This window comes from Sorex fumeus, unplaced genomic scaffold, assembly GCF_029834395.1.
Source record: "Sorex fumeus unplaced genomic scaffold, SorFum_2.1 ptg000058l, whole genome shotgun sequence".
Lineage (NCBI taxonomy): Eukaryota > Metazoa > Chordata > Mammalia > Eulipotyphla > Soricidae > Sorex > Sorex fumeus.
Window position 1 is genome coordinate 11,258,623 of NW_026606115.1, and position 19,256 is coordinate 11,277,878.

Consider the following 19,256-nt stretch of genomic DNA (forward strand, 5'->3'; position numbering starts at 1 on the left):
CACAAATAAAGCAGCAAGAACTTACTTTATTTTTTTATCTCCAAGAATGCTTGCCAATACACATAATCTCATTTTGTTTAACCCTGCTAGTTATTGGTGAGTGAGAAAAGTAGTAAAAGTGTTTTCTTACAATTCATAAAATAGTTGGGATTGGAAAGATTATTAGAGATGATTTAAGACCATCTGTCTTAGCCCAATGTTGTTTTTAACCTTCTTAGAACTTAAAAATGGGAAAAACCTTCCTGAGAGAGAGAGGACACCAGCTGCAAAAGCAATGAGTAGTGACCACCATAGGATCTTCAAGAACTTTAAGTTATTTAACCATGGTGAAATGCCAGTTGTGAAAAGCTGATGGTGCCAAAGTTACCATGGTTTGCTGAGTTTTTTTAAACTCCCCCTCATTTTTAATAATTGGTACCTCTGAGGGTGAGTACAGGAAGCAAGTTACTATTAAGAATGATGCTAGGATGAGAATCCTAGTTTGCCTACCTCTACAACTTTTTTCCCTTATTTCTCCTTTTGATGTCAAATAATTTTTTTTTATATACATGTGATTCTCGGAGGGAAATGATTACTTTGTTTATGCATCACATGGTGATTCATAGGGGTTACTACTGGCTCATGCACTCAGAAATTACTTCTGGAGGTGCTCGTGGGACCATATGGGATGCTGGGAGTTGAACCCAGGTCGGCTGCGTGCAAGGCAAATGCCGTACCTTCTGTGCTATCGCTCCAACCTGGAAATGATTACTTCTTATTACTCTTATTTCTTATTTGTGTGTTTTTTTCAATTTATCAATAATTTTAAATTGTACTTTGGGTAACTTGGCTATAATTGGTTTAATATTTATGATGAAAAGAGTTACTGCTCCTTCACCCAAGATAATCCAACACTGTCCTGTGTTATGTCACTTCTAGTCCACTTATTCCTTCCTATCCCACCCTCACCCCTTCCACTCTGGGACTTTATTTAAATAGTTCTGTGACCAAAGTAAAATATTTCTTTTTTATAAAGTGGAAGTATTCACTTTACCCCCCTCTGCACATCAGGTAATTTTGAGACCGTATGATGCCCTTCTAATTGTATTTTCAGTGAGTGGCCTTCCACCATTATGCTATCTATAAAGTTTTATTATTTTAATTTTGGTTTTGGGGCTATACCCGGTGATGCTCAGGGCTTACTTCTGGCATGGAGCTCAGGGATCAGTAGTCATATTGGGGCTCAGAGGATTGTAAAACCTGGGTTGTCCACATGCAAGGCAAGCACCCTGCCCTCTGTATTATCTCTCTGAATCTACAGTTTTATTATATGAATTGTTTAAGGACTGGTGTTATGTATCTTCTTAGTTGGAGGGTAGGTGCTGAGTTTTTCATATTTCAAGTAGAAATTGACAAGAAAATTTGGGCCACAAAAATAATTTTATGGTATGGAGCCCTTGCTTTATATGCTGGAGATCCAGGTTTGATCCCTGTCACCACATAATCCTCCAAGCACTGCTGTGAGTGACCTCGAACACTGAGCAGGGCATAGCCTCCTGAGTATTGTCGTGTGTGCCTCCAGGCCGCCCCCAAATACCAATGATAGAAATATTAGAGGTACTGTTATTATGATAACCTTTGTAGAGTTAAGTGTTCAAAGTGGAGAAGGCTATAAGATACGTTAATTGACATTAACTTTGTCTAAGATAAAGAAAAACCCTGGGGGCTGGAGTGATAGCACAGCGGGTAGGGCATTTGCCTTGCACGTGGCTGACCCAGGTTCGATTCCCAGCATCCCATATGGTCCCTTGGGCACCGCCAGAAGTCATTCCTGAGTGCAGAGCCAGGAGTAACCCCTGAGCATCACTGGGTGTGACCCAAAAAGAAAAAAAAAACCCCTGAGTAATTTTTGTGCATGACACCTTACTGAGCACTTCATTTATTCTCATTTAATCTTCAAAGAAGTAGATCCATTATCATCATATCCATGCTATTGATGAAAAGCTTAATTGATGAGGAGTTAAGTACTTAGCCTAAGGTTGCATAACTAATGAGAAGCAGAGATTTGGCCTGAGCTTATGACTTTAATAGTTTTACAATATGGCCTCTCCACTTAAGAACAACTGAGGGGCACCCTGGTTTAATCTCTAATCTCCCACACTGCGTATTGCTCCCCCAAGTACTGCCAGGAGTGATCCCTGAGCCTCTGAGCCATGAGAAGTCTTAAGCACAGCTGGATGTGTTCAGGAAACAAACAGAATAAAAGAACAACTGATATTTATAATAATATTATAATCAGTTTTCATGATGTCATAATCACCATTCTAATAATTGAAAAGCTTAGCACAGAAGATAAAAGGAGATGTATTAAGGTGTGGGTAAAAATGAAACTATTTATAGATTCCAACATAGAAGAGGAGCTAATAGACATATATAAACTCAGTACTGGGGGCGTTGGAGTGATAGCCCAGCAGGTAGGGCATTTGCCCTGCATGCAGCTGACCGGGTTCAATTCCTAGCATTCTATATGGTCCCCCGAGCACCACCAGGAGCGATTCCTGAGTGCATGAGCCAGGAGTAACCCCTGTGCATTGCCGCGTGTGACCCAAAAAGAAAAAAAATAGCTCAGTACTGTCTGCATATTATAGATGAGACCTAGAAGACCTATAGTATGCTACTTAGAAGATAGCTGACTTCATTAATTTCACTTGTATTCAAGAATTACCCATTTCTGTCATACTTACCTAAGGAGTAAATGTTTATCAGGTGATCCTTGTATGTATAGCCAAGTTGTTCCCTACTTTCGAAAGAAGTTGGAGAGTTATGACAGCAGTGGTCTTGGAACCTTCTGATGAATCATTCTAGTGGCAAACATAATGAAAATTTGCTTATTTGTTTTCTGGAAGTCATCTCACCTGTGCTTCTATTACCAACCAACTCAGAAAGCTTCCTAGGTCTGTATAGTTTTTTCCTTCCAGAGAGTTGACTCCGTCACTTTTTCTCCTGGGGATCCTTTTTTTGTAAAGGCATAGAGTTTTTTTCTCAAGAAAGATCAATCCAGCTAGTCCTGGATGACTTATTTTTTTCAATGTGACTTTTCAAACATTGCAGCAGTTTACATCAAGGCCAAAACTGCATACCTTTTTATGTTTACTTGCCTTTAAGTATATTCAACTGCTGTAAGCCTCAGTAATTACAGTTAACACTCTGCATTAACATTGCCCTGCTCCCCTGAGTTTTGTGGAATAATTCACAAATCGGTACATTTGACTTGAAATAGTTCTTGGGGATTATGGAACTTAAAAGGTGAAGTACTGGGGATAGATTTTGTTTTCCAGTTATTCAAAGCCTAGCAAACAGGAAGGCAGAAAACATCAGTTGCCTAAAAGGTTTTGATTGTCCTAGTGAATGTTGTTATAAATAGGCACAGTACCAGGAAACAAAGGTAAACATAGGTACCTATGGAGAGTAATAGAATGACTCTTTTTTGTTTTATTTCCTAGGAAAATATATAATGAGCATCTAGATTTAAAACTTAACTGGTTTAGTAGGATAGATTGAAGTAGCGCTTGAAATGAAAAGAAATGTAAAAAATACAGAAAATTTATTTTTAAGTCTCATGTCCCCTGTCACCAATGCAAGACATACCATAAATCTTATGGAAAAAGAAGAGATTTTTTTCCACTTAGAGAAGTTTTGGTAATTTTACTTTTGGGAGGTGCACTTACAAAACAAAGAGCTTGCGCATCACTGATGCAATTGCTGTCTGGGCATTACAGATAGCAGTGATTTGGGCTCATTACTAATCAGGTGTTACCTAATTTCTGCAATGAGAGATCAGTTTGGTCCTCCTGAGTTGGCCTAACTAAACTTGCATGGGTAATGTTAGTGAGATGAATTGCCACTATCAACCAAGAATGCTCAAGGCCTTAGGAGTTTGTTGAAAACTTAAGGGATCAGGGATATAGCTCAGTGGTACAACACTTACTGTGCTTGTGGGAAGCCCATGCTCGATTCTCAGGATTGCATGGCACCTTGAGCACTTTTAGGAGCCATTGTTAAACACCGTGCTTAGAGTAGCTCCAAGCACTGCTGGGTATGATGCCAAGACAGACAAAAACTAGAGTTGAATGAAATTTCTGAATGTTCCTTTGACCAAACTGCTGACAATATTTCCATATTTAGATACCAGTGGTGAAAGTATTTCTAACTTCAGCTTCCATAAAATGATGGCGATAGATGGGACTAATTTGGATGGATTTATGCTTTAGAGAAGTTCATGAGTTGATTTTTATTAGCAAGAGAGGCATCTGGCAAATATTAGAAAAAACATATTCTGCATTTTTATTAACAAGAAAGTTTTTTCCTTATCAGGTTGAAGGTATGTATGCCCTCTCTTCTTTAATACAAATTTAAAATTAATTTTTATTAAATTTTATTTTATCCCATAGCTTTTGAGCCCTACCTTAGAGTCAGGACTTACTCCTGACTCTGCTCATGTATCACTCTTGGTAGCGTTTGGGAGACCATATGCAGTTCCAGGGATCCAGACTGTATAAATCACATGCCAGACAAGTGCCTTAATATCTAGCCAAACATTATTTTTCAGGCTACATATATACAAAGCTCGTGCTCTGGCCTATTGAACTATCTCTTCAACCCTGATTCATTATTTTTATTTAATTGTGTATTTTAGCTTGGGAGCTACAGTCAGCATGCTTCTTAGAAGTTGCTCCCTGGCAGTGCTCAGGGGAAGATGTGTTGCCAGGGATTGAACCCAGGGCTCCTGCTTACAAAGAAGCATTCCAGCCCTTTGGTCCTCCTCTCTTGTTCCTCTTATCTGTTCTTTAAAGTGATTTATATTCTATTCAGTGTTTCATTGTCATAGAGGTGAGATTTGACTTGTAAGTTATAAGGCACAAAGAACTTAAATTCTCAGTCCCATTGTGTGTTTACTTACTTTTGGATATGGCGCATAGACTTGCACAGAGGAAGTATCATGTTTAAGTAATTTAGTCTGAGATTTGATTCATTTGTTTGAGATGTTAGGGATCTTTCAGTGTTCCAGAATGGATATTAAGAGGTTATATTTCACTTTGATCAACTTCAGGAGTCTACAGAAATTGCAAACAACTCGCGTCCTTTTTCTTTTTCAATTGAAGTAGCTGGTGTATAACATCATAGGTTTTAGGTGCCCAAACTTATAAATCAGCATGTTCGCTACCAGAATTTTAGTTTTCATACATCATGATGCAGGTGATCCCTTTTTCCCAGTTTACCCACCCTACTTTTCCTTCCCATCTGGTAGCCAACATTCTGCCATTTTGTCCTTATTGTTTAAGAGTATGGTTTTTGTTTTGTTTTTGTAAATTTTAATACAAAGATAACTTTGTATTATGAGTGAAATCATACAGTATTTCTCTTTCTTCATCCAATTTAGCATGATAACCTCTAGATAGGTTATTTCACTTAGCATAATAACCTCTAGATAGATGCATGCTGTTGAAAAAGACATTTCAGCTTTGGGGCGGGGGTGTTTCGGCTACACCTGGTCATTTTCAGGGCATACTCCGGGCTCTGTGCTCAGGGATTATCTAGGGTGTACCCTGGAGACCACTTTTGGTGCCAGGGATTGAACCTGGGTCAGCTACATACAAGAAAAGCACCCTAACAACTGTACTATAGCTGTGACTCAGGATTTTATCTTTATAGTTGATAATGCATAAACATTTTGCATGTTTACTACATTTTCTTAACCTGTCCTTTTAATAAAAGAACTCTCAGAGCATTGCTGGTCAGTGAGTAGACAGAACACTTTTTGTACCATTCCATATAGCTTTAATTTTGAGTAGCAGGAAATTTTCAGGAGAGCAGTGATGGCTCTGTTGAATAATTATCAGGAGCACTTTCTTCAGAACTACAATGCGGGTCTGCTTATACCTTTAGCAACTGACAACTCTTTTCTTCTCACTTGGAGAGGAGTAGGCCTTCTTTTTATACCAAGTTAAACTTTTCTTCCAAGAGAACTCCCTGTTTTTTATTTATTTGCTATCCAAGAATACTGTGATGTTGAAAACAGACTTCAGGTAAACAGAGATGGAGAAACAGGATGATGAGGCCCCAAATTCTCTTTTTAAAATTTTTATTAGTGAAACACCATGAGGTACAGTTGTAGACTTACAAATTGAGGCCCCAAATTCTTATCCCTCCTACTGTGTCTAAACGATAACAAAAAGCAGCATGAAGGACCTTCTCACCATTCATTCTGTTTTGGAACGAGACATGAAGCCATCTAAATGCAATACTGGAATAGAAACTACATAACAGTCTGTTAATCTTTTTTTTTCCTTCTTGCAACTTTGCCAATGTGGATTTTCAGCTGAAAAAGAAGCAGGTGTATGTAGATAAGGTGGAGAAGATGCAGCAGGCCCTTGTTCAGCTCCAGACAGCATGTGAAAAACGTGAGCAGCTAGAGCACCGTCTACGGACAAGACTGGAGAGGGAACTGGAATCCCTCAGAATTCAGCAGGTATGGAAAAATGGAAGAAAATGAGCTTGTTCTTGATCATTTTGTTGATGATTGACAAGAGGCAAAAACTGATCTCTTGCTTATCTTTACATCTCTTTCCTTACCTGACCTTATGTCAAAGCGCTTCCCCTTAGTAAAGTTGAAACACGTTTCCTTAGCCTCCTATTTTAGCAAAGTCCTTAATGCCTGTTATTGTCCTGTACCCCTTTTTTGGTCCTTTGACCACACCCTGCAGTGATCAGGGTTTGCTCCTGGCTCTGCCCTCAGAAATTACTCCCGGCTGTACTGGAGGGACCTATGGGATGCTGGGGAGAAAACTTAGGTCAGCTGCGTGCAAGGAGAATACTATAGCTCCAGCCCCCTATCTTGTACCTTGATTTTCATATGAACTCCATAAACAATAGACTGTACAAAAAGTGAATATGCTATACATAGACTTATAGAATCGGAAATGAATGGAGTTTAGAATTATCTTGCCATACCCTTCTTCATCTGAGGGATGAGAGAAACCCAAAACACAGAAGAGCTGTTTGATTTAAGGATATGTGACAAGTTTGGGGCTAGAAGGAAAGCAAGTAGTAGATTTTTTTTTTGCTTTTGGGGTCACACCCGGCAATGCTCAGGGGTTACTCCTGGCTCTTCACTTAGGAATTATTCCTGGAGGTGCTTGGGGGACCATATGGATGCTGGGAACCCGGTTTGACTGCATGCAAGGCAAACACCCTACCCACTATGCCATTGCTCCAGCCCACAAGTAGTAGATTTTTCATCTGATTTTTGTTGTGGACCATGCTGGCATGCAGGGATGGTGGTTTTCAAGCCCTGAGCAGCAGGGCCATTTGATCCAGCAAGCTCCTTTTCTCATATTCATGCCTAAGATAGCAAAAACCCCAAGTCCTGTTTCTTCTGAATCAGGATTCAAATTGATACAAGTTGGCAGTAACCCTTTCTGAGGGTAGGAACTCTTCAAATGGGACTCAGCACCCATCAGCCTGTCTAACCTGAGGACTCATGTTATCTCTCTCCTTTAACAGCGCCAGGGCAACTCTCAGCCCACAAATGTTTCTGAATACAACGCCGCTGCCCTGATGGAGCTCCTTCGTGAGAAGGAGGAGAGGATCCTAGCCCTAGAAGCTGATATGACTAAGTGGGAGCAGAAGTATTTGGAGGAGAATGTGATGAGACACTTTGCTTTGGATGCTGCTGCAACTGTAGCTGCTCAGCGGTAAGTAGTTCGCTGGTAGAGTCATTGCTTGGATGTGGGATGGAGATCAGATGTGCATAATTAATAGATTGTCAGTGTGAGGGGTTTTATCTTTAGTGTCCCCAATCATGGTTTATGCTGAAGTGTGTTTTATTTTATCTGATTTAAGCAGTGACTGCTTCGTTGTGGGGAAGGAGGGCTGGGAATTTGAAACTCAAAGTTGCTATGAACATCACTGGAAGCATAGGCAAGTTTTCCTCAGAAGCCAGAACAATTACAGAGGGAATTAAATGAACATCTGTATACTTCATTTATCAGAATCACAGAATTTTTTACCCACGTATGTAGGTTTTTCTGTTTAGCCTTAAACCTGGAGTGAAAGCCTCTCCAGAGAAATTCCACAGAAACAAAATTTTACTGTGGTTGCTGCCAATTGATAGCTCTAGCTCATCTAGTTAATTATCAAAGGCTATGCTAAACATAAATCCATCCCTGCCTTTTGAGAAAAAAGTGATATGTGGGCCACATTTCTTTGTTCCTGAGTCCATTGAGTGTAAGCAATTATACTCATTTTGGTAAGGGAGAGAAAGTGGTAGGAGGAACTTTTCCGTTTTCTGCTTCTTTTATCTTCTTTTATATATTATAAACATTAATAATTGGACATTGAAGGAGAGACATTGCTCTCAGCCAATTTCTCTTTCTATATTTATAATTGTCATGTGGAAAGAAGCAAAAAAAAATCCAAATTGATACAAAGCATAGTTTGTTAGTGATACAGATAGAGTTTTGGTTTGGAGTTTGGTATCTTAAGCTGGAAGATAACACGCTGCACCCACAGATTTTTGTGTAGAAAGTAACTTTAAAAGACAGTGTGCTTTTTAACATTTTCCTAAGCTTGGTGAGCTGGCAGAGACTTGATGCTCTTACAATATTTGGAGTTGGAATTTGTGTGGAGAAGGGATGGTGGATACATTAACTTGAGTCTTTTTTGTGTCAAATCTGAGGGAGGTCAGTGCTTAAGACTCAGGCTGGTGGCCATTGACTGTTTTCCAAAATGCAATTTTATGTTTTTTTTAAATATGCCCCATCTCCAGATATGCTCTCTCTATATAAGTCTTAAATGGACCGAAATTGTCTCCACCTTGAATTTGAATGAAGTGTATCTATTTATTTATTTATTTATTTATTTATTTATTTTTAGAAAGGTGATCTCACTACATGTCAGTGTAATAATAAATGACATGGAAATCCCAGCCATGCTAAAAGATGGTTAAGAAGATTGTAGCAGATTTAGAACTAAATTATGTGTAACTGCTAGCTCCAAAGGAAATGTCAGTACCTAGTACTTGTTCAAAGATTAGTCATGAAACTCTTTAACACTGGAAAGGGGATGTGGGGTCATTTTTTTACTGAAGGAAATATCCCAACCTTGGGTTTTTTTGCTAGGAGGTCAAAAAGTTAACATACTTGATCAGTCATTCAGTTTATTAATTTGTATTTACTGAATCAGGCTGTTACTTTCCTGAATGTGTGATGTTTCATTTTTATTTTGGGTGAAGGAAATGAAGGAAAGGACAGCAGAAGATAGAATCTTTCTGTTTATACCTGTTACACATAATTATTCCTTCATAATAGGCTTTTATCATTTAACATTATGTCTTAATCATCTTGTGCTCTATTACAATTTTAAATAGTAACTGATATCTCTAACATAAAAGAATTTTCAACAACTCATTAGAAAATACCATGACTATTAATAAGGATCTTTAACTGCAAATATAATCTAAAACATAACTCATTATAAAGTTTCTTCAAAAATGTTTTCTCAATTTCTTACCACAAAATATGAATGGTATGCCATGTTTTCTTGCCATATGAGTTAGACACAACCAAGTTTTCATTTATTTTTTCCCCTCTCCGTGACATTCATACTTACATTGTTTCTCAAGTTTTAACAGTTCTGTCTCCTATATCCTATTTCCATTTTCCTTGCCACTTCACTGGCTTGTGTTTTCATTAACTCTTGCTGGGATTATTATAATAACCTCTAATTGAGCCTGGCTGATTCCAGTGTATTGTTCATCTAATTCCTTTACCACCTTTAGCAAGAGATAATGCTATCTTCCTAAAACACAGTTTGCATGATTTCTTTCTTTCTTTCTTCTTTCTTTCTTTCTTTCTTTCTTTCTTTCTTTCTTTCTTTCTTTCTTTCTTTCTCTTTATAAAATAGTTCACAATTTTTGGTTACATTTAATATTTGAACACCAATCCCACCACCATTAGACCTTCCCACCACCATATTTCAGATTTTTCCATTCTGAACCCCAACCCCTGCCCCAAAGCAGAACCAAAATAATTTATTTTGTTTGTTATAAAAAATGCTGAAAATGCTCCAAAAATGTTTCCTTAGAGGAAACAGTGTGAAGATTGTTTTGTTTCACCCAGGGGCCATTAAGCCCTTCTAGAAGAGATCACTAATATCTTGTTAAAGGTTGAGCCTTGTGTGCTTATATACATACATACATATGTGTGTGTATGTAAAAAAATATTTCCCTCTAAGACTGCTTGCCTCCTACTTTAAACCCCATCAAATGTGGTGCTGTACTTTTGGTGGTGTGAGGTATCAGTTGTCTCATGGTCACAGGTCCAGGAATACCTTCACTGTGGGTGAGGCTCAGTCTGAGCGTGTGGAGAGTAGCCGTGAGCCGGGCAGCCATTGAGTTCTGGAGGTTTTCAGCTGCTGGTTCTGGGTCCCTAGGGGTGGAGAGGTGTCTCACCCACCCCCCTCCGGGCTGTCCGAATGAACAGCCTGGCGTGGGGTCAGACGGCATGGCTATGGTGTGTGTCGTGTTATGCTACCTTTCCTGGAGAGAAGGACAATGAGACACCAGATTGTGACCTATGATGAAATTATCTGGCCTGCGTAATTTCACTCTTGAAGAACTCTTAACAGTTTTTAGAGCCTATTGGAATAAAGTTCAACCTTTTAACTTCTGCAGTAGTTAATTATTTACTTTTTTATTTATCTGTGCATTTTCTATAGCTAAGGACTGGTTTTACTCATGTAAGTGTACTTTCTAGCAACTTATGGCAACTTTAAACATGCTGCTGTCAAGGTTGAGTTCACATATTCAATAAAGAACAGGATGCTACTGATAGGAAAATATATTCTTGAAGTTAAAAGTACACTAACTGTTTCAATTGGGAGATCATGAGTGACATTCTAGAAAATCATGTAAGTGATGTGATACAGAGATAGCTTCATCAGAGAAAGGATAGATTACTAGAAGAATAACTAACGGAATATGTACTTTCAGAATTTGAGTTAGAAAACTCAATTTCAAAGATACAGAGTTTGGGGACTGCAGGTTTTGTTTGGAGCCCCAGCAACTCTCCTGATGAAAGTAAAATTAGTTTCAGAGTATTAGAAGACAGACGATCAAGTTGTTCCCTCAAACACTTATTTTTTGCTTTTGTTGAAGTTATTGGCTTAGTAGCCACAGTGTACTAGAAGGAGGATCACTGGCATCTCTATAGGGATTCACTAAGTGCCCCACATTTTCAGACTCTATTCCTGAGGAGCTAGCTCAGTGTCCATATCAATTAGCTGGCAAGGCTCTGAGTCCCCAAATGATCTTTTATGCAAAGAAAGTGGCAGGAAGCCAGCATTGGCTCTCCCTCCCATCCCCCAGTGACAAACTTTATGCTCAGTTCCCCAGTGTCCATAGACATTATGCACCTTTTAGACTCGCCTGGGTCTGAAGCTCATTCATAACATTGGAACTCTGCACTGTAGGAATTTCTTCCAGGGTTATATCAGGAGCTGAAATTCTTTAAACACTCTCTTACATGTTATTATTTTTCTCCCTATTTTCCCCCTTGAAATCAGAACTTTGTTGAGTATTTCTTTTTTTTAATTTTTATTAGTGAGACACCATGAGGTACAGTTGTAGACTTACAAATTTTGTGCTTGGGTCTCAATTATACAATGATCAAATACCCATCCCTCCACCAGAGCCCATTTCCCACCACCACTGTGCCTATAGAATTAATTTTGTCCTCCTCCCTCCAAAACCCATGAGGCAAAGGTAAAATTACTATTTCCATTTTTCTCTGTATGAGGAGCAATCTGCTAGTGGCAGAGAATTTGGAAAAGATGGAACTTGACCCTCATGTGATCTTTAGTTAGAAGTTAGGTCCTCACACTATACAATACTACTTCCACTGGGGCTCGTTGGGAGTCTTTGGGCCATTGCCAGTAAAATTATAAGCAAGTATAGAATTTAGAAATGCAGAAATATTTTCTTTGTTCTTTTATTTTGATTTTTTGGGTCACACCCTGTGATGCACAGGGGTTACTCTTGGCTTTGCACTCAGGAATTACTCCTGGTGGTGCTCGGGGGACCATATGGGATGCTGGGAATCAAACCTGGGTTTGTCCGTGTGCAAGGCAAATGCCCTACCCGCTCTACTACCACTCCAGCCCTGAAATGCAGAAATATTTTGATTTCAACAAATTGAGAGCCATTATAGTTGTTTCTCTTTACTCTTTCCAATTAATACTGTTCAAATTGTTCAGTTTTGCATACAAGGTGCAAACATTTTGTGAAACTCATTCCCCTGTCTTTTTAACCCTCATCTTCACTGGTCACAGCCTCATGCTAAAATAATTAGCTAGCTGCTATCAAAAAAATATGCCTGGAGTTCTCCCAGAGATCTTCATTCTCATTTTATGTATAATGAAGTAGTTGTTGGTTCATTGTTTTCTAGGTCTATTGTCTGATTTCCTTTAAAACCAGTATAATAACATCAGTATTCTCTCTAGTCCCCTCTTTTTCCTCTATCAAATTGCACAAATAGAATCTAGTTTCCTTTATTATCTTCCTCTTTCCTCTGCAAGTTTTGAAATGAAGTAAATGAAGGAAGCATAGCCTTATGCATTATCAGGATACAGGATTCCTATATTTCTTCAATTTGTGCTATTGAGACAGCAGTTTTGCTCATAATCTAGATCCACTCCTCTTCCTTCACTTTCCCCTACCCTTCCTTGCCTCCTCCTTCTGTCCTTATTACTTAGTCTTTAAATTAATGGCCTAAGACACTTTTAGCTGGCACACGATGGTCCCTAATGTGATCGGGACTCTGGCAAGACAAGAGTCACTTCATTGGTAGTAGACTCATGGATATGATTCAGAGTTTCAGGTGAACGCTAGATAGGAATCAATTGGCACTGACTAAAAGCCTTGCTTCTCGCTCATTCACAGTTCTACCTGACCATGTAACCTGTTGATATTCTATAGTATGTTTGTAATACTCAGATATAGTTCATAATATTAATATGTAGTGTCACTATTTTGTACTTTCCCTGACTCTCTAGCCTTTATTATTTTATTAATATCATGGGAATAACTTGGAAAGATGTTTTGTGTAACATAAATAATATAAAATATGCATAAATAATATAAAATATGCATATGTATATCTTCATGTAGCCTGACCATGATCTAAAACTTGAAGATGTTTTCTTTCTTTCTTTTTTTTTTTTTTTTTTGCTTTTTGGGTCACACCCAATGATGCTCAGGGGTTACTCCTGGCTCTGTATTCAGGAATTACTCCTGGCATTGCTCGGGGGAACATATGGGATGCTGGGAATTGAATCCGGATCAGCTGTGTGGAAGGCAAACAGTCTCCCCGCTGTACTATTGCTACAGCCCCCTTGAAGGCATTTTCTGCCAGAAGATTTTGGATGGAGATCTGTTTTGCTCTTAAGGCAAGCCTGCATATATCTCATAGAACTCCTAACTGACTTTTGCAGCTATGTTCAGGTTCATAACTTCTAGCACCTAAACATGGGTCTCTGCATTTTGAAAGCTTTTATCAGAAGTCACCCAGAAATCAACAATTGCTGATGAACTTGATTTCAGTTTAGGGATTTCCAGCAATAGCCTTGGCTAAGGGAGACAGTAGGATTCACTGAAATTTCTGCCTTTTTCAGGGACACAACAATCATCAACCACTCTCCTAATACCAGCTATGACACAGCCCTGGAAGCTCGTATCCAGAAGGAAGAGGAAGAAATCTTGATGGCTAATAAGCGTTGCCTTGACATGGAGGGAAGGTAAAATGTTGATCAGGACCCTGTTGAATCTGATCGATGGGTATAAGATACCATATAGGTTTGTAGGGAAGGGCAAGCATCCTTACTCATGACCAGCGAAACTTGATAATATAAATTCCCTGCACCCCTCCATTCTTACCAGTCTGTTCAGGTCCATAACTGAGGATGCCTTATTAACCTTATTAACTAACTTATTATTATATATATTACTATCTATAATATATATTATTATAATTATCAATTAACTTATTAAACTTATTAACCTTATTAACTAGAATTTTAAATAGAATTACTTTCCCTGTTGATATTGGTAATTGTTTTCCATTTACATTCTGTCGGAACGGAATTGTTGGCATTTGCACTCTAGAGTACTCTTTCTAGCACTGCACCTCAACTCTGTGATACAGCAGAGTGCTCTGTGAAATAACATTCACTCAAATTGAGAGGTAGGACACCTGATTTATCTTATGGACACATGATGTCTCTTAAATATATTTACTTGTTACTTGAAAATTGTGATCCATTATAGGCGACCTCGTTTCAGTGAAAGCGTTATTTCCATTGACTGTGTTTCATAATAGCACCAACTATATTGGTTCAGCATTTCATGTATATCAGCCTTTTCTTCACCGGTACTTTGCTTCATCTTGTAAGGTTTAAACAACTCCTGGACACTCTGCTGTGTCTATTTGGGTATGCAGAACAGCACTAAACATTGTTCTGTTTCTTGTCTTGCAACTGAGAAAAAGTTAGACCTCTTGGTTGAAAAGATAATAGAAGCTTAAATACATTAAGACCAGAATATCATCTTTATATGTTCTTTGTCTTTACTCCTAGGATTAAAACCCTTCATGCCCAGATTATTGAAAAGGATGCCATGATCAAAGTACTCCAACAGCGTTCTCGGAAGGAGCCAAGTAAGACAGAACAGCTATCATCTATGCGTCCAGCAAAGTCTCTGATGTCCATCTCTAATGCTGGATCAGGGTTGCTCTCCCACTCTTCCACCTTGACTGGCACCCCAATCATGGAAGAGAAGCGGGATGACAAGAGCTGGAAAGGAAGCCTAGGTAATACATTAGATAATTAAAGAATATTAAGTGAGCTCTGTTATTATAGGTGTTTGCTCATGGAGCAATGTAAAGAAGTGATGTTTCTGGTTCTAGAAAGGATTTGTATATCCTTTCTAGAAGCATATATGTTCTGATTCTAGAAAAATTATATGTTTCTGACAGAAAGTTGGTTGAAGTCCTGGCTTTAGAAGATAAGCATCCTGAATTCTTCTTGGGTGGAAAGGAGATTATTTCATTTTCCTTTTAGAAATTGTCAGATCTGGCCTTTGCCCAGTGGGACACTTTTGCCTTTGTTAAAAACCAGTGTTGTCTTCATGTCATTCAAAACTTCAGAAACCCTCTGGTGTTTCTTTCTATATAATAGGAGAACTCAGAGTTGTACTTAAGCAAAATGGAGGTGGATGTCAGGTTTTGGTGCCGAGTGTTCTGAGATGAGAACAGGAGATACATGTTTTTTCTTTTCATTCCTTCCCCTTTAATAAAAATCCCAGCAATATTATGGATATACAAGTTTTTTAGAGTCGGAGGAGGCAAGCGCTATCGTTTTGTTTGTTTGCTTGTTTTGTTTTGGGGACACACCCTTCAATTATGCCCAGGGATTACTCCTAGCTCTGGACTCAGGAATTGTTCTTGGTGAGTTTTGGGGACCATATGGGATGCCAGGAATCAAACCCAGGTCGGCTGCTTGCAAGAGAAGCACCTTACCTGCTGTTCTATTTGCTCCAGCCTCTATGTGTATTTTTATTTTTTACCTAATTGTTATGCTACCTTTCTTTGTCCTCTGACACATGGGTGTATATTTTGGGTAGAGAATGTATATTGTGGACTGTCATCATTATTAAAACCTTAGATCATACAGTTATTATCAACTGTCTCCAAAGACTGTTTTATCCCATTCCTTCTAGCTGTCAGATAATGGATGATGTTAGTTATAAGTGTAACAGAATAGGAGCATTCTGACAACATGCAATAATGCAATTAGCATTGGAAAAAGAAACCAGAACCAATACCAGCACACTTCACTTAGAGTTTTTTTCCCTTTTTTAACTTCCCAGGCAGTGCTAGGTAGTCTGGGGCCCCCATGGTGATTCTCAGTCTTCTATGCAATCCCCTTGAGGATATTGTGATACTTAGACCCTGATAGTGCAGGGGATACTCACAATACCTCTGAGGTGCTGGAAGCCTCCAGGGCTGCACCTAACAATGCGGGAAACATATGATGCCAGGAATCTAACCCAGTACTAGGCATGCGCCCTAACTGTGACACTACCTTCTGGTTCCCCCTTAAAGAGGTTTTAATACATGTTCTGGAGGTTGGAGAATAAGAAGTAGAGGGGAGCCACAAGAAATCTTTTGCCATGACAGGAAGGTGCCTGAGCATATAATCCTTTGCCAAAGTAAAGACTCCAATGACTTTGTTTAAATTTTTCCTGAACATCTTGCAAGGTAGAACAGATAATCAGATCTCTAGTACAGCAGGTAGAGCGTTTGCCTTGCACATGGCCAACCCGAGTTTGATTCCTCCGTCCCTCTCGGAGAGCCTGGCAAGCTACCGAGAGCATTCTGTCCGCACGGCAGAGCCTGACAAGCTCCCCGAGGCCTATTCGATATGCCAAAAACAATAATAACAAGTCTCACAATAGAGATGTTTGTTACTGGTGCCCACTCAGGCAACAACGGGAGGACAGTGCTACTACAGTGCTATTTGCCTAACCTAGAGTTACAAATTCTTTCCATCTTTCCTTTGTAGGTATTCTCCTGGGTGGAGACTACCGTACTGAGTCTGCTCCTTCTGTACCCTCACCTGTGCTGCCTTCTACTCCCCTGCTCTCAGCTCACTCTAAGACAGGCAGCCGAGACTGCAGCACTCAAACAGAAAGGGGAACGGAATCCAGCAAAGCCCCAACTGTTGCTCCAATCTCTGTTCCTGCTCCAGTTGCCTCTGCTGCCACTGCTGCCACCATCACTGCTGCCACTGCCAGCAACACCACCACCATGGTAGCTGCTGCTCCAGTTGCTGCTGCTGCGCCAGCTGCCGCTGCCACCATTGCCACCCCATCGCCAGCAACTGCTGCCGCTACTGCTTTTGCTGCTGCCGTGGCTCCAGCTTCTGCTGCTCAGATTCCAAGCGCTGTCTCTGCTGTTGCTGCTGCTGTAGCTCCTGCTCCTGCTGCTGCTGCTATCGCTGCTGCTGCTGCTGTTCAGGTTGCTCCAGCTGCTCCGGCTCCAGTTCCAGCTCCGGCTTCAACTCCGGTTCCGGCTCCAGCGACGCCTCAAGCTTCTGCTCCGGCGCCGACTCAGGCACCAACTCCAGCTCCGACTTCGACTGCAACTCCAGCTCCAGCTCCAACTCCAACTTTGGCTCAGGCTGAGGCTCCTGCAAGTCCAGCAATTGGATCTGGACCATGTCGTCTGTCTATTCCAAGTTTGGCCTGCAATTCAGACAAAATAGGTAATAGTTATTCCTCATCGTGTTTCCCTCAATGACAGGTTTATGGGCACCTACTTTTTTTTTCGGTATGTGTGATCTTTATTATTGACTTTTATGGTTCAGGTGGGTTGTATGTCTTTTTGGATTTTTTATTTTTTTATATTTATTTATTTGTTTATTTTTAATGAATCACCGTGAGGTACAGTTACAGACTTACAAACTTTCTGGGCACCTACTGTTGAGGCACAGTTGACCATTTGGTGGGAGTTTTTCCTGTTAAGAGGAGAAAAGGATGGAATGTATAATTGATTTCTAGTGTAAGTGATACTGGAATAGGAATGGGAATGAGTAAAGGAAAATGATCAGGTGGGCAAGGTGGCATGCAGACAAGTTTTACTTTACTGTGGCGGCTACACGGGATGGTGGTGGTATCTGGGTCTCTAGAAATCTGAGTTTTGACCTTACCCTGAAACATTTTAACCCTTCTTCCTGTTTAGATGGCCCTGTTTTCCACTCCAGTACCCTGGAAAGAAAAGCTCCCATTCAGATCCTGGGACAAGAACCTGACGCAGAAATGGTGGAATATCTCATCTGAGGGTCCGAGTCAACAGCTGTGGTTTATAAGCAAGAATGCTTTTAATCATGTTTCCTTGTTGCTTTTCTTATTTTGAGGGTGAGGACAAGAGTTGGGGGATGTTTCAAAGGGACTTGTTGAAACAGTATCATACTTAAATAATGCCGTACAAACTCCAGTCTCTTCTGGTATCCTCAGAGAGTACGTCTAAAGACAGGTTAACCAGAACGTGCTCAAAAGTTCATTGTTGGGATTTATATAAAGACTCGAACTGTTAATATCTTGGTATACACCGATGTATTTGAAGTGCTTTCAATTTGATTAGCATTTTCATGTTTTGGGTCATTTTTTTCATCGAAGAGCACAGTATGTTTGGAAGACAGTTTGTAACATGTAGTGCAGAGTGGGAAGGTGGAAAGAATTTGTGCATGTGCTGTTTTGTATAGTTACCACTTACACAACATCCAGAGAGAACTCTCTCCTTAGGCTCATGAAAGAGAATCGTTTGGGGAGCTATGTAAGCTAGAGAAAAGGTAGTGTGTATATTGGGATATGGAAGCATACTGGAGTTAATTTTCCCTCTCAATTTCCCATTGTCCTGTGCCAGAGAATTATATATTTCTTCATTTCAGTGGTGCTTTGGAAGTGAATTCTTTTGGTTCCCTCCTGGAGGTTCAAGCATTCATATATATTCTTGGGAGAAATTTATGCCTTTGGATGATTAATATATTATTCTCAGATGCTAGGAAAGTAAATTAGCTGAGTGATGTACAGCTTCCTCTCTTAAGGAATTAGGCCATCAGAAGCCTGATGGATTGTAGCATGAGGTGCTGTGTGCAGACTTTTGTGGTTGGTGTATAGCCAGTTACACAGTGTGCTTGCCTTTCCTAAGACCGATCTGCTTTGTGTTTCTTCTGCACAAATTTTACTGACTGTGTCACCAGTCTCAAAATGCCAGTCATTTACCGAATGAGGTGGCATTTTTGTTTTCAGGTAGAGTGCTTCAAATTTCTGGTGACTACTCGGAAATAACTCAGTTTGTTTTCCCATATTGTTATCATACATCTCAAGTGGCATCTTTGATTGTTCACCTCCGAGGGAATAAATAGCATCAGAAGCCCAAAATGCTGTAGTCAGTGGAGAGGTGGGCTGCAGCAGGATCCTTAGCTACATCTTCTCACACTCAGTGAGTGCATGTTGCAATGTTGTTGGAAAGCAGCAAGAAATGCACACATGGGCAGGGACCAAGGAGGCTATGGCTCCAGGTTTGGCCAGAGGACAGCCTCTAGAGACAAAGAACAGCTGCCTATTGACATAGGTCCCTGCTCTGTGTTACCTGTCTGCCCTT

At 39.9% G+C, this 19,256-nt stretch overlaps 1 protein-coding gene across 2 annotated transcripts in view; it reads left to right on the top strand.

Moving 5' to 3' along the window:
- Positions 1–19,024, top strand: part of AMOT (angiomotin) — a 54,227-nt gene extending 35,203 nt beyond the window's left edge. For both annotated transcript variants that reach the window (XM_056125668.1, XM_056125669.1), the window contains 6 exons: positions 6,359–6,508; positions 7,543–7,733; positions 13,708–13,830; positions 14,668–14,900; positions 16,654–17,355; positions 17,832–19,024. In XM_056125668.1, coding sequence (XP_055981643.1) covers positions 6,359–6,508; positions 7,543–7,733; positions 13,708–13,830; positions 14,668–14,900; positions 16,654–17,355; positions 17,832–17,929 — 1,497 coding nt within the window. In that variant the 3' untranslated portion in view covers positions 17,930–19,024. The remainder of the gene's footprint in view (positions 1–6,358; positions 6,509–7,542; positions 7,734–13,707; positions 13,831–14,667; positions 14,901–16,653; positions 17,356–17,831) is intronic.
- Positions 19,025–19,256: the final 232 nt, after the last annotated feature.